The sequence below is a fragment of the Puma concolor genome, chromosome C1 (genome assembly GCF_028749965.1).
Source record: "Puma concolor isolate L17-30 chromosome C1, mPumCon1.1.hap2, whole genome shotgun sequence".
NCBI lineage: Eukaryota > Metazoa > Chordata > Mammalia > Carnivora > Felidae > Puma > Puma concolor.
The window spans coordinates 53,629,728-53,642,731 of record NC_141674.1 but is presented as its reverse complement, the minus strand read 5'-3'; the positions used below and the strand labels follow the sequence as shown (position 1 = coordinate 53,642,731).

At 38.9% G+C, this 13,004-nt stretch overlaps 1 protein-coding gene across 6 annotated transcripts in view; it reads right to left on the bottom strand.

The window, feature by feature from the left end:
• RAVER2 (ribonucleoprotein, PTB binding 2) overlaps positions 1-13,004 on the bottom strand; it is a 100,980-nt gene that overhangs the window by 24,430 nt on the left and 63,546 nt on the right. For 5 of the 6 annotated variants that reach the window (XM_086717204.1, XM_086717203.1, XM_086717202.1 and 2 more), the window contains exon 11: positions 10,986-11,122. In XM_086717204.1, coding sequence (XP_086573330.1) covers positions 10,986-11,122 — 137 coding nt within the window. Of the gene's footprint in view, positions 1-9,240; positions 10,338-10,985; positions 11,123-13,004 lie in introns of those variants that run through there. The other variant, XM_086717205.1, reaches the window with a different exon arrangement.

Here is a 13,004-nt window from a genome sequence, read left to right as displayed (position 1 = left end):
AGAAACAGATAAATTCCTAGAAACAAATAACCTATCAAAACTAGGGCGGAGGAAAAACAGAAAATTTGAACTGACCAATCACCAGCAATGAAACTGAATCAGAAATCAAAAAAACTTCCCCAGACCAAAACTCCAGGACAAGATGGTTTCACAGGCAAATTCTACCAAACATTTAAAAAAGAGTTAATACTCACTCTTCTCAAACTGTTCCAAAAAAATAGAAGAGGAAGGAAAACTTCAAAATTCTATGAGGCCAGTATCACCCTGATACCAAAACCAGATACAGACACACACCCCTGTCCCCACCACACACACACAAAGAGAAGCACGGGCCAAGATTTCTCGTGAATATAGATGCAAAAATCCTCAATACTCTACAATTAAGTGGAATTTTTCCCCCAGGAAACAAGAATGGTTCAATATTCACAAAACAATCAACACGATACATCACATCAGTAAGAGAAAGGATAAAAACTGTGTGATCATTTCAAAAGGTGCAGAAAAAGCATTTGACAAAGTATGATGTTCACTCATGATAAAACTTCTCTAAAAAGTACGTCTAGAGGAAACATATATCAACATAATAAAGGCCTTATTTGAAAAACTCACAGTGAACATTATACTCTGTGGGGAAAAACTGAGAGCTTTTCCCTTAAGGTCAGGAACAAGACAAGGATGTCCACTCTCACCACTTTTATTCAACACAGTACTGCAAGTCCTAGGCACAGCATTTAGACAACCTAAAGAAATAAAAGATATCTAAATTGGTAAAGAAGAAATAAAATTCAGTATTTGTAGATGACACAATACCATCCATAGAAAACCCTAAAGACTCCACCAAAAAACCACTACAAGTGATAAATGAATTCAGTAAAGCCACAAGATCTAAAATCAATGTACAAAAGTCTGTTGCATTCCTATACACTAATAATAAAAATACAATCCTGAGGCACCTGTGTGGCTCAGTTGGTTGAGCATCCGACTCTTGATTTCAGCTCAGGTCATGTTCTCAGCGTTCATGAGATGGAGCCTCATGAGGGGCTCTGTGCTGACAATGTGGAGCCTGATTGGGATTCTTTCTCCTTCTCTCTGCCCCTTGCCCATTTGTGCTGTCTCTCTCAAAATAAAGCATAAAAAAAAATAAAAATACAATACCATTTATAATTTTACCAAATATATTAAATATGTAGGAATAAACTTAACCAAAGGGATAAAAGACCTATACTCTGAAAACTACAAAACATTGATGGATAAACATTCCGGACAAGAGGAAGATGGCGGCGTAGGAGGACGCTGGGCTCACCGCGCGTCCTGCTGATCACTTAGATTCCACCTACACCTGCCTAAATAACCCAGAAAACCGCCAGAGGATTAGCAGAACGGAGTCGCCGGAGCCAAGCGCAGACGAGAGGCCCACAGAAGAGGGTAGGAAGGGCGGCGAGGCGGTGCGCGCTCCACGGACTGGCGGGAGGGAGCCAGGGCGGAGGGGCGGCTCGCCGGCCAAGCAGAGCCCCCGAGTCTGGCTTGCAAAAAGCGGAGGGGCCTGACGGACTGTGTTCCGACAGCAAGCGCGACTTAGCGGCTGGGAGGTCATAAGTTAACAGCTCTGCTCAGAAAGCGGGAAGGCTGGAGGACAAAGGGAAGGAGAGCTGCTGAGCCCCCGGACGACAGAGCTCAGTTTGGTGGGGAACAAAGGCGCTCGCCAGCGCCATCTTCCCCGCCCATCCCCCAGCCAAAATCCCAAAGAGAACCAGTTCCTGCCAGGGAACTTGCTCGCTCCGCGCGCAAACACCCAACTCTGCGCTTCTGCGGAGCCAAACCTCCGGCAGCGGATCTGACTCCCTCCTGCTGCCACAGGGCCCCTCCTGAAGTGGATCACCTAAGGAGAAGCAAGCTAAGCCTGCCCCTCCTGCCCCTGTGCACCTTGCCTACCCACCCCAGCTAAGACGCCAGATCCCCAGCATCACAAGCCTGGCAGTGTGCAAGTAGCCCATACAGACCACCCCACCCCACAGTGAATCCCGCCCCTAGGAGAGGGGAAGAGAAGGCACGCACCAGTCTGACTGTGGCCCCAGCGGTGGGCTGGGAGCAGACATCAGGTCTGACTGCGGCTCCGCCCACCAACTCCAGTTATACACCACAGCACAGGGGAAGTGCCCTGCAGGTCCTCACCACGCCAGGGACTATCCAAAATGACCAAGCGGAAGAATTCCCCTCAGAAGAATCTCCAGGAAATAACAACAGCTAATGAGCTGATCAAAAAGGATTTAAATAATATAACAGAAAGTGAATTTAGAATAATAGTCATAAAATTAATCGCTGGGCTTGAAAACAGTATAGCTGACAGCAGAGAATCTCTTGCTACAGAGATCAAGGGACTAAGGAACAGTCACGAGGAGCTGAAAAACGCTTTAAACGAAATGCATAACAAAATGGAAACCACCACGGCTCGGATTGAAGAGGCAGAGGAGAGAATAGGTGAACTAGAAGATAAAGTTATGGAAAAAGAGGAAGCTGAGAAAAAGAGGGATAAAAAAATCCAGGAATATGAGGGGAAAATTAGAGAACTAAGTGATACACTAAAAAGAAATAATATACGCATCATTGGTATCCCAGAGGAGGAAGAGAGAGGGAAAGGTGCTGAAGGGGTACTTGAAGAAATAATAGCTGAGAACTTCCCTGAACTAGGGAAGGAAAAAGGCATTGAAATCCAAGAGGCACAGAGAACTCCCTTCAGACGTAACTTGAATCGATCTTCTGCACGACATATCATAGTGAAACTGGCAAAATACAAGGATAAAGAGAAAATTCTGAAAGCAGCAAGGGGTAAACGTGCCCTCACATATAAAGGGAGACCTATAAGACTGGTGACTGATCTGTCTTTTGAAACTTGGCAGGCCAGAAAGAATTGGCACGAGATTTTCAGTGTGCTAGACAGAAAAAATATGCAGCCGAGAATCCTTTATCCAGCAAGTCTGTCATTTAGAATCGAAGGAGAGATAAAGGTCTTCCCAAACAAACAAAAACTGAAGGAATTTGTCACCACTAAACCAGCCCTACAAGAGATCCTAAGGGGGACCCTGTGAGACAAAGTACCAGAGACATCACTACAAGCATAAAACATACAGACATCACAATGACTCTAAACCCATATCTCTCTATAATAACACTGAATGTAAATGGATTAAATGCGCCAACCAAAAGACATAGGGTATCAGAATGGATAAAAAAACAAGACCCATCTATTTGCTGTCTACAAGAGACTCATTTTAGACCTGAGGACACCTTTAGATTGAGAGTGAGGGGATGGAGAACTATTTATCATGCTACTGGAAGCCAAAAGAAAGCTGGAGTAGCCATACTTATATCAGACAAACTAGACTTTAAATTAAAGGCTGTAACAAGAGATGAAGAAGGACATTATATAATAGTGACAGGGTCTATCCATCAGGAAGAGCTAACAATTATAAATGTCTATGCGCCGAATACCGGAGCGCCCAAATATATAAAACAATTACTCATAAACACAAGCAACCTTATTGATAAGAATGTGGTAATTGCAGGGGACTTTAACACCCCACTTACAGAAATGGATAGATCATCTAGACACACGATCAATAAAGAAACAAGGGCCCTGAATGAGACATTGGATCAGATGGACTTGACAGATATATTTAGAACTCTGCATCCCAAAGCAACAGAATATACTTTCTTCTCGAGTGCACATGGAACATTCTCCAAGATAGATCATATACTGGGTCACAAAACAGCCCTTCATAAGTTTACAAGAATTGAAATCATACCATGCATACTTTCAGACCACAACGCTATGAAGCTTGAAATCAACCACAGAAAAAAGTCTGGAAAACCTCCAAAAGCATGGAGGTTAAAGAACACCCTACTCACGAATGAGTGGGTCAACCAGGCAATTAGAGAAGAAATTAAAAAATATATGGAAACAAACGAAAATGAAAATACAACAATCCAAATGCTTTGGGACGCAGCAAAGGCAGTCCTGAGAGGAAAATACATTGCAATCCAGGCCTATCTCCAGAAACAAGAAAAATCCCAAATACAAAATCTAACAGCACACCTAAAGGAAATAGAAGCAGAACAGCAAAGGCAGCCTAAACCCAGCAGAAGAAGAGAAATAATAAAGATCAGAGCAGAAATAAACAATATAGAATCTAAAAAAACTGTAGAGCAGATCAATGAAACCAAGAGTTGGTTTTTTGAAAAAATAAACAAAATTGACAAACCTCTAGCCAGGCTTCTCAAAAAGAAAAGGGAGATGACCCAAATAGATAAAATCATGAATGAAAATGGAATGATTACAACCAATCCCTCAGAGATACAAACAATTATCAGGGAATACTATGAAAAATTATATGCCAACAAATTGGACAACCTGGAAGAAATGGACAAATTCCTGAACACCCACACTCTTCCAAAACTCAATCAGGAGGAAATAGAAAGCTTGAACAAACCCATAACCAGCGAAGAAATTGAATCGGTTATCAAAAATCTCCCAACAAATAAGAGTCCAGGACCAGATGGCTTCCCAGGGGAGTTCTACCAGACGTTTAAAGCAGAGATAATACCTATCCTTCTCAAGCTATTCCAAGAAATAGAAAGGGAAGGAAAACTTCCAGACTCATTCTATGAAGCCAGTATTACTTTGATTCCTAAACCAGACAGAGACCCAGTAAAAAAAGAGAACTACAGGCCAATATCCCTGATGAATATGGATGCCAAAATTCTCAATAAGATACTAGCAAATCGAATTCAACGGCATATAAAAAGAATTATTCACCATGATCAAGTGGGATTCATTCCTGGGATGCAGGGCTGGTTCAACATTCGCAAATCAATCAACGTGATACATCACATTAACAAAAAAAAAGAGAAGAACCATATGATCCTGTCAATCGATGCAGAAAAGGCCTTTGACAAAATCCAGCACCCTTTCTTAATAAAAACTCTTGAGAAAGTCGGGATAGAAGGAACATACTTAAAGATCATAAAAGCCATTTATGAAAAGCCCACAGCTAACATCATCCTCAACGGGGAAAAACTGAGAGCTTTTTCCCTGAGATCAGGAACACGACAGGGATGCCCACTCTCACCGCTGTTGTTTAACATAGTGCTGGAAGTTCTAGCATCAGCAATCAGACAACAAAAGGAAATCAAAGGCGTCAAAATTGGCAAAGATGAAGTCAAGCTTTCGCTCTTTGCAGATGACATGATATTATACATGGAAAATCCGATAGACTCCACCAAAAGTCTGCTAGAACTGATACATGAATTCAGCAAAGTTGCAGGATACAAAATCAATGTACAGAAATCAGTTGCATTCTTATACACTAACAATGAAGCAACAGAAAGACAAATAAAGAAACTGATCCCATTCACAATTGCACCAAGAAGCATAAAATACCTAGGAATCAATCTAACCAAAGATGTAAAGGATCTGTATGCTGAAAACTATAGAAAGCTTATGAAGGTAATTGAAGAAGATTTAAAGAAATGGAAAGACATTCCCTGCTCATGGATTGGAAGAATAAATATTGTCAAAATGTCAATACTACCCAAAGCTATCTACACATTCAATGCAATCCCAATCAAAATTGCACCAGCATTCTTCTCGAAACTAGAACAAGCAATCCTAAAATTCATATGGAACCACAAAAGGCCCCGAATAGCCAAAGTAATTTTGAAGAAGAAGACCAAAGCAGGAGGCATCACAATCCCAGACTTTAGCCTCTACTACAAAGCTGTCATCATCAAGACAGCATGGTGTCATGAAAAAAGACAGTCTCTTTAACAAATGGTGCTGGGAGAACTGGACAGCAACATGCAGAAGGTTGAAACTAGACCACTTTCTCACACCATTCACAAAAATAAACTCAAAATGGATAAAGGACCTGAATGTGAGACAGGAAACCATCAAAACCTTAGAGGAGAAAGCAGGAAAAGACCTCTCTGACCTCAGCCGTAGCAATCTCTTACTCGACACATCCCCAAAGGCAAGGGAATTAAAAGCAAAAGTGAATTGCTGGGACCTTATGAAGATAAAAAGCTTCTGCACAGCAAAGGAAACAACCAACAAAACTAAAAGGCAACCAACGGAATGGGAAAAGATATTTGCAAATGACATATCGGACAAAGGGCTAGTATCCAAAATCTATAAAGAGCTCACCAAACTCCACACCCGAAAAGCAAATAACCCAGTGAAGAAATGGGCAGAAAACATGAATAGACACTTCTCTAAAGAAGACATCCGGATGGCCAACAGGCACATGAAAAGATGTTCAGCGTCGCTCCTTATCAGGGAAATACAAATCAAAACCACACTCAGATATCACCTCACGCCAGTCAGAGTGGCCAAAATGAACAAATCAGGAGACTATAGATGCTGGAGAGGATGTGGAGAAACGGGAACCCTCTTGCACTGTTGGTGGGAATGCAAATTGGTGCAGCCGCTCTGGAAAGCAGTGTGGAGGTTCCTCAGAAAATTAAAAATAGACCTACCCTATGACCCAGCAATAGCACTGCTAGGAATTTATCCAAGGGACACAGGAGTACTGATGCATAGGGGCACTTGTACCCCAATGTTCATAGCAGCACTCTCAACAATAGCCAAATTATGGAAAGAGCCTAAATGTCCATCAACTGATGAATGGATGAAGAAATTGTGGTTTATATACACAATGGAGTACTACGTGGCAATGAGAAAAAATGAAATATGGCCTTTCGTAGCAACGTGGATGGAACTGGAGAGTGTGATGCTAAGTGAAATAAGCCATACAGAGAAAGACAGATACCATATGGTTTCACTCTTATGTGGATCCTGAGAAACTTAAGAGAAACCCATGGGGGAGGGGAACAAAAAAAAAAAAAAAAAAAAGAGGTTAGAGTGGGAGAGAGCCAAAGCATAAGAGACTGTTGAGAACTGAGAACAAACTAAGGGTTGATGGGGGGTGGGAGGGAGGAGAGGGTGGGTGATGGGTACTGAGGAGGGCACCTTTTGGGATGAGCACTGGGTGTTGTATGGAAACCAATTTGACAATAAATTTCATATATAAATAAAAAAAAAAAATACATAAACATTAAAAGAAAGAAAGAAAAAAAAAAAAAAAAAAAAAAAAACATTGATGAAAGAAATTCAAGATGATGCAAAGAAATGACAAGACATTGATGCTCATGAATTGGAAAAACCAACATTATTAAAATGTCTACCCTACCCAAAGCAATCTACAGATTTAATGCAATCCCTATTAAAGTACCAACAGCATTTTTTACAGAACTAGAAAAAACAATCCTAAAATTTGTATGGAACCACAAAGGATCTCAAGTAGCCAAAGCAATCTTGAAAAAGAAAAAATAAAACTGGAGGTGTCACAATTCCAGATTTCAAGTTATATTACAAAGTGGTAGTAATTAAAACAGAATACTACTGGCATAAAAACAGACACATAGATCAGTGGAATAGAACAGAAAGCCCAGAAATAAATCCACAATCACATGGTCAACTAATCTTCAACAAAGGAAGAATCAATATCCAATGTGAAAAAGACTGTCTCTTCAACCAGTGGTGCTGGAGTAACTGGAGAGCGACATGCAGAAGAATAAAAGTGAACCACTTTCTTTCACCATACACAAAAATAAACCAAAAATGGATTAAAGACCTAAATGTGAGGCCTGAAACCATAAAAATCCTTGAAGAGAGCATAGGCAGCAATGTCTCGGACACTGGCCATAGCAACACTTTTCTAGAGGTCTCCTGAGGCAAGGGAAATAAAAGCAAAAATAAACTACTGGGACTACATCAAAATAAAAAGCTTCTGCACAGCAAAGGGAACCATCAACGAGAATAAAAGGCAATCTACTGAATGGGAGAAGATACTTGGCAAATGACACATCTGATAAAGGGTTAGTATCCAAAATATACAACTCAACACCCAAAAAAAGGAACAATCCATTTAAAAAATGGGCAGAAGCGGGGCGCCTGGGTGGCACAGTCGGTTAAGCGTCCGACTTCAGCCAGGTCAAGATCTCACGGTCCGTGAGTTCGAGCCCCGCGTCAGGCTCTGGGCTGATGGCTCAGAGCCTGGAGGCTGTTTCCGATTCTGTGTCTCCCTCTCTCTCTGTCCCTCCCCCGTTCATGCTCTGTCTCTCTCTGTCCCAAAAATAAATAAACGTTGAAAAAATAAAAAATGGGCAGAAGACACAAATAGACATTTCTCCAAAGAAGACACATAGATGGCCAAAAGACACATGAAAAGATGCTCAACATCACTCATCATCAGGGAAATGCAAATCAAAACTATAATGAGATATTACCTCATACCTGTCAGAATGGCTAAAATAAAAAATTTTAAAAACAAGTGTTGGCAAGGATGGGGAGAAAAAGGAACCTTCTTGCACTGTTGATGAGAATGCAAACTGGTGCAGCCACTTTGGAAGACAGGATCAAAATTCTTCAAAATATTAAAAATAGAACTACTATGGGACGCCTGGGTGGCTCAGTTGGTTAAGCATCCGACTTCGGCTCAGTTCATGATCTCGCAGTTTGTGAGTTTGAGCCCCGCATCGGGCTCTGCGCTGACAGCTCGGAGCTTAGAGCCTGCTTCAGATTCTGTGTCTCCTTCTCTCTCTGCCCCTGCTCTGCTCATGCTCTATCTCTCAATAATAAATAAAGGTTAAAAAAAATTTTTTTTTAAAATAGAACTACTGTATGATCCAGGAATAGTAGCGTTGGGCATTTATCCAAAAAATACAAAAACATTAATTCAAAAGGATACCTGCACCCCTATGTTTATTGCAGAATTACTTACAATAGCCAATATATGGAAGCAGCCCAAGTGTCCGCTGACGAATGGACAGAGATGTGGTATATATTTGTAATGCAATGTTACTCAGCCATAAAAAAAAAAATAAAAAAAAAAAAAAAGAAATCTTGCCATTTGCAACAACATAGGTGGAGCTAGAGAATATTATGCTGAGCAACAGAAATCAGAGAAAGACAAATACCATATGATCTCACTCATATTTGGAATTTAAGAAACAAAACAAACAAGCAAAGGGAAAATAGAGACAAACCAAGAAACAGACTCAAAGTGATGGTTACAGAGAGGAGGTGGTAGGGGAAATGGGGGAAGGGATTAAAGAGTACATGTATCATGATAAGATTAAGTAATAAAAAAAAGTTACATAAAAATTAAATCATACATGTTTAAATAAATTTTTAAAAGTTTATTGTGCTTCCTCCTGTTTATAAAGTGAATTTTGTTCCTTGTAAAGAAGATAAAATTGTATAGGACTATATAAATTTTAAAAATTAACAAGAGATGATGAAACATTTACCATGAACTTACATGGTGTTTTACATGATTTTTAATATTTGCATTGTATATCTGGGATAAATATGACATGATTTGTTTACGCAGTCTTATAAATTGTTGGAAATTTAGGCTGTTTCTAGTTTACAGAACTATAAACTATTTATAAATGATTTCACACATCTCTGATAATTTCCTTGGCTTTTATCACCTGTAAGTATAATTAACATACAATTAATGTCCCTATCTCAATTACTACTGAAAATATTAATAAAGGAACAAAAATGGAATCTTAAGAAACATATAAGAGAATGCTTTCCAAGTTGTATCTGTATTAATTCATGATTACTATTCCTTAGATATAGGTCTGTTGCCACCTACTTATATCATCTTTCAATCTGTTTTCTCCATCTTTTCCACGGGTAGGTAAGAGTTTATTATACAGTATTTGAATATTCAACTGCACCATTTTTACAGAAACTATTACACTTGTGTTTCTAGTATCCTATCATTAAAGCATAATGAGGCATCAGTTGTTCCAAGTGAATTCACACAGTGTTTCTTTTCTAAGGTTTTAGAGACAGATGAGACAAACACAGTTGCTCCAAGGAAATCAAAGTGGAAGCATTGCTCACACAGATAGGACAGAGCTGAGAAGCTGATAGGCTGAGAAATTAGAAAGAATCAGAATGGTTAATTACAAGACTCTCATGATTATATAATCCTATACTGCTAACATATACACTCTCTGCTTAAGCCACTGAAAATAACCTGAAGGAGAAAAGGCCAAAGTAAAATTGACTTACTTAAATAATAGCACAATATACCTTTTGAATATAATACTTTTTATGTTATTGATTGGTTTAAATGTCAGAATAATGCCTGCAATAATGATCATGTTTCTGTATCAGTAAGCAGGGGTGAAGAACAGAGGCATTTCCTTGGGTTCCTTAGTCAGATGTACATTGATAAAAACCAGAAGTCAGCAGAGTTTTTCTGTAAAGAGCCAGAGAGTAAATATTTAATCTTGTGGGTCCTATAGTCTTTGTTTAACTCTACCATTGTGGCACAACACAACCACAGACGATATGTAAATGAATGAATGTGGTGGTATTCCAATACAACTTCATTTACAAAACAGGTAGTGGGGGGGGGGTGGCACCTGGGTGGCTCAGTCGGTTGGGCTCAGGTCATGATATCACAGTCCGTGGGTTTGAGACAGAGCTCAGAGCCCGGAGCCTGCTTTGGATTCTGTGTCTCCCTCTCTCTCTGACCCTCCCCCATTCATGCTCTGTCTCTCTCTGTCTCAAAAATAAATAAACGTTAAAAAAAATTAATAAAAAAAAACAGGTAGTGGGCTGGATTTGGTCTATAGTGTTGGCCACTAGTCAACAAACACTGAGTAAACACTGAGAGGGAAATATCCAGTAAAATGCTAGTTAATTTCTTGAACACGGCCTAAAACTCCAAATGAACAAGGAATATTGTATAGATGAATGCAATTTTACTTTCCTATGATATTTCCTATGATATTACAGGAGTCACAATTTCAATTATAGGAGTCACAATCACAATTATAGGAATATGAGCTCAATATATAGTTGAACCAATTTTTCTAGATATCAATACCTGAGAATCATTTACCTGTGCATAATCACCAAAAGGTTGAGAATAAGAAATGCACTTTTCCAATGTGTGTTGTGATTCATTTCCCTGAGAGATTGCATCCAGAATGTTGCTTGCAATTCCAGTCTTCTGTAGAGTGGTTTTACTTGCAGGGGCTAAAGGCAAAATCAATCATATTTTCAGCCAAAACTTGTTTTATTGTAAGTTATAAGCAAAATACAAAACTTGTATTCCCAAAAAGAACACAAATTTTCATTAGCCAGTATATGTCTATATTTATTATGCCCAGGGGAAAAATATGTAGTATATGATGTTGTCTTGTTCATTTAAAGCAACTGAAAGTGGAAGTTTGCCCTATAGATAAATAATTTTGATGGAAACATTTTTTAGATCTATATCTAATCTCTAAAAGAAGGCAAACAAGGAGCGCCTGGGTGGCTGAGTCGGTTAAGTGCCAGACTTCGGCTCAGGTCATGATCTCACGGTTCTTGAGTTTGAACCCCACTCAGGTCATGATCTCACGTTTCGTGAGTTTGGACCTCGTGTAGGGCTCTGTGCTGACAGCACGGCGCCTGGAGCCTGGAGCCTGCTTGGAGTTCTGTGTCTCTCCCTCTCACTCTGACCCTCCCCCACCCCTGCTCATACTCTGTCTCTCCCTCTCACTTTCTCTCTCTCTAAAATATAAATAAGTTAAAAAAATGTTTTTAAAGAAGGCAAACCAAATGTAAACTAACTGTTCTTGTTAATGCAATAGTTGTAACCATCCATTTTTAGACGAGGTAAAAATGTGACATGGGAGAAGCACATTAAATTTTTTTCTGGCTCTTTAAAAAAAATTACAAATCAATGTCTACATTTAAGAGGATACTTTATAAAATACAAAGAATGTATATTAAAACCTTTAATCTCCTTCATTCAGTCCTATTCTTTTTCCCAGAGGTAACAGTTTAGAATTTATTTTCCAAAATTTACTGTATGCATTTATACATTAAATATGCACACATAAGAATATACAGCTTTAAACAAACATGAATGGAATCTCTTTGTTCCTACATTGGCTTTTTTCACTTAATTTGCTTTAGAGATAATTTCATATTAGTACGTGTACCTCTCCCTCAATTACCAAAAAAATTATACTGTATTCTATTTTATGATGAACTAATTTTTATTTAACCACTCCACTACTGAAGAACATTAAGGTACTTTTCAGTTATACCAATTGACAGCCAACATTGTAGTGAATATCCCAGTACCCAGAGCATATACCACATTTGTGATTTTCCTTTAAAATTATAACTTATTCTAACTGAAGACCTGAGAAGGCCTTTCAAGAAAGTAAACAAGACTTCAACCTCTGCCAATTATCATTAGCTCAGATATTTTGGGGTAGTTTGCAAATATTCTGGATAGTAGATTACTTACATAGGCTCTTTTTTTAAAAATACGGTTCTATATGTATTGCAAAGCATTATAGTATTGTCAATAATTCCTTTGCTCAATTATTTTCTATTATGACTCAATAATTCAATAAATTAATTATATTCTTAATAAAATATTACAAAAGATATTTTCCTTAAATAATCAGAATGCATTTTAAGTGTCTTAATTTTAGGTACTCTTTCAATTTAAAGGCTGGTCATAACTTAAGCTTTAATTAGTCAATAAGCATTATTTGCTTTCATTAAATTAAAAATTAAAGTAAAACTGATTATACGATGCAGAAAAGGCCTTTGACAAAATCCAGCACCCTTTCTTAATAAAAACCCTTGAGAAAGTCGGGATAGAAGGAACATACTTAAAGATCATAAAAGCCATTTATGAAAAGCCCACAGCTAACATCATCCTCAACGGGGGAAAAACTGAGAGCTTTTTCCCTGAGATCAGGAACACGACAGGGATGCCCACTCTCACCGCTGTTGTTTAACATAGTGCTGGAAGTGCTAGCATCAGCAATCAGACAACAAAAGGAAATCAAAGGCATCAAAATTGGCAAAGATGAAGTCAAGCTTTCGCTTTTTGCAGATGACATGATATTAT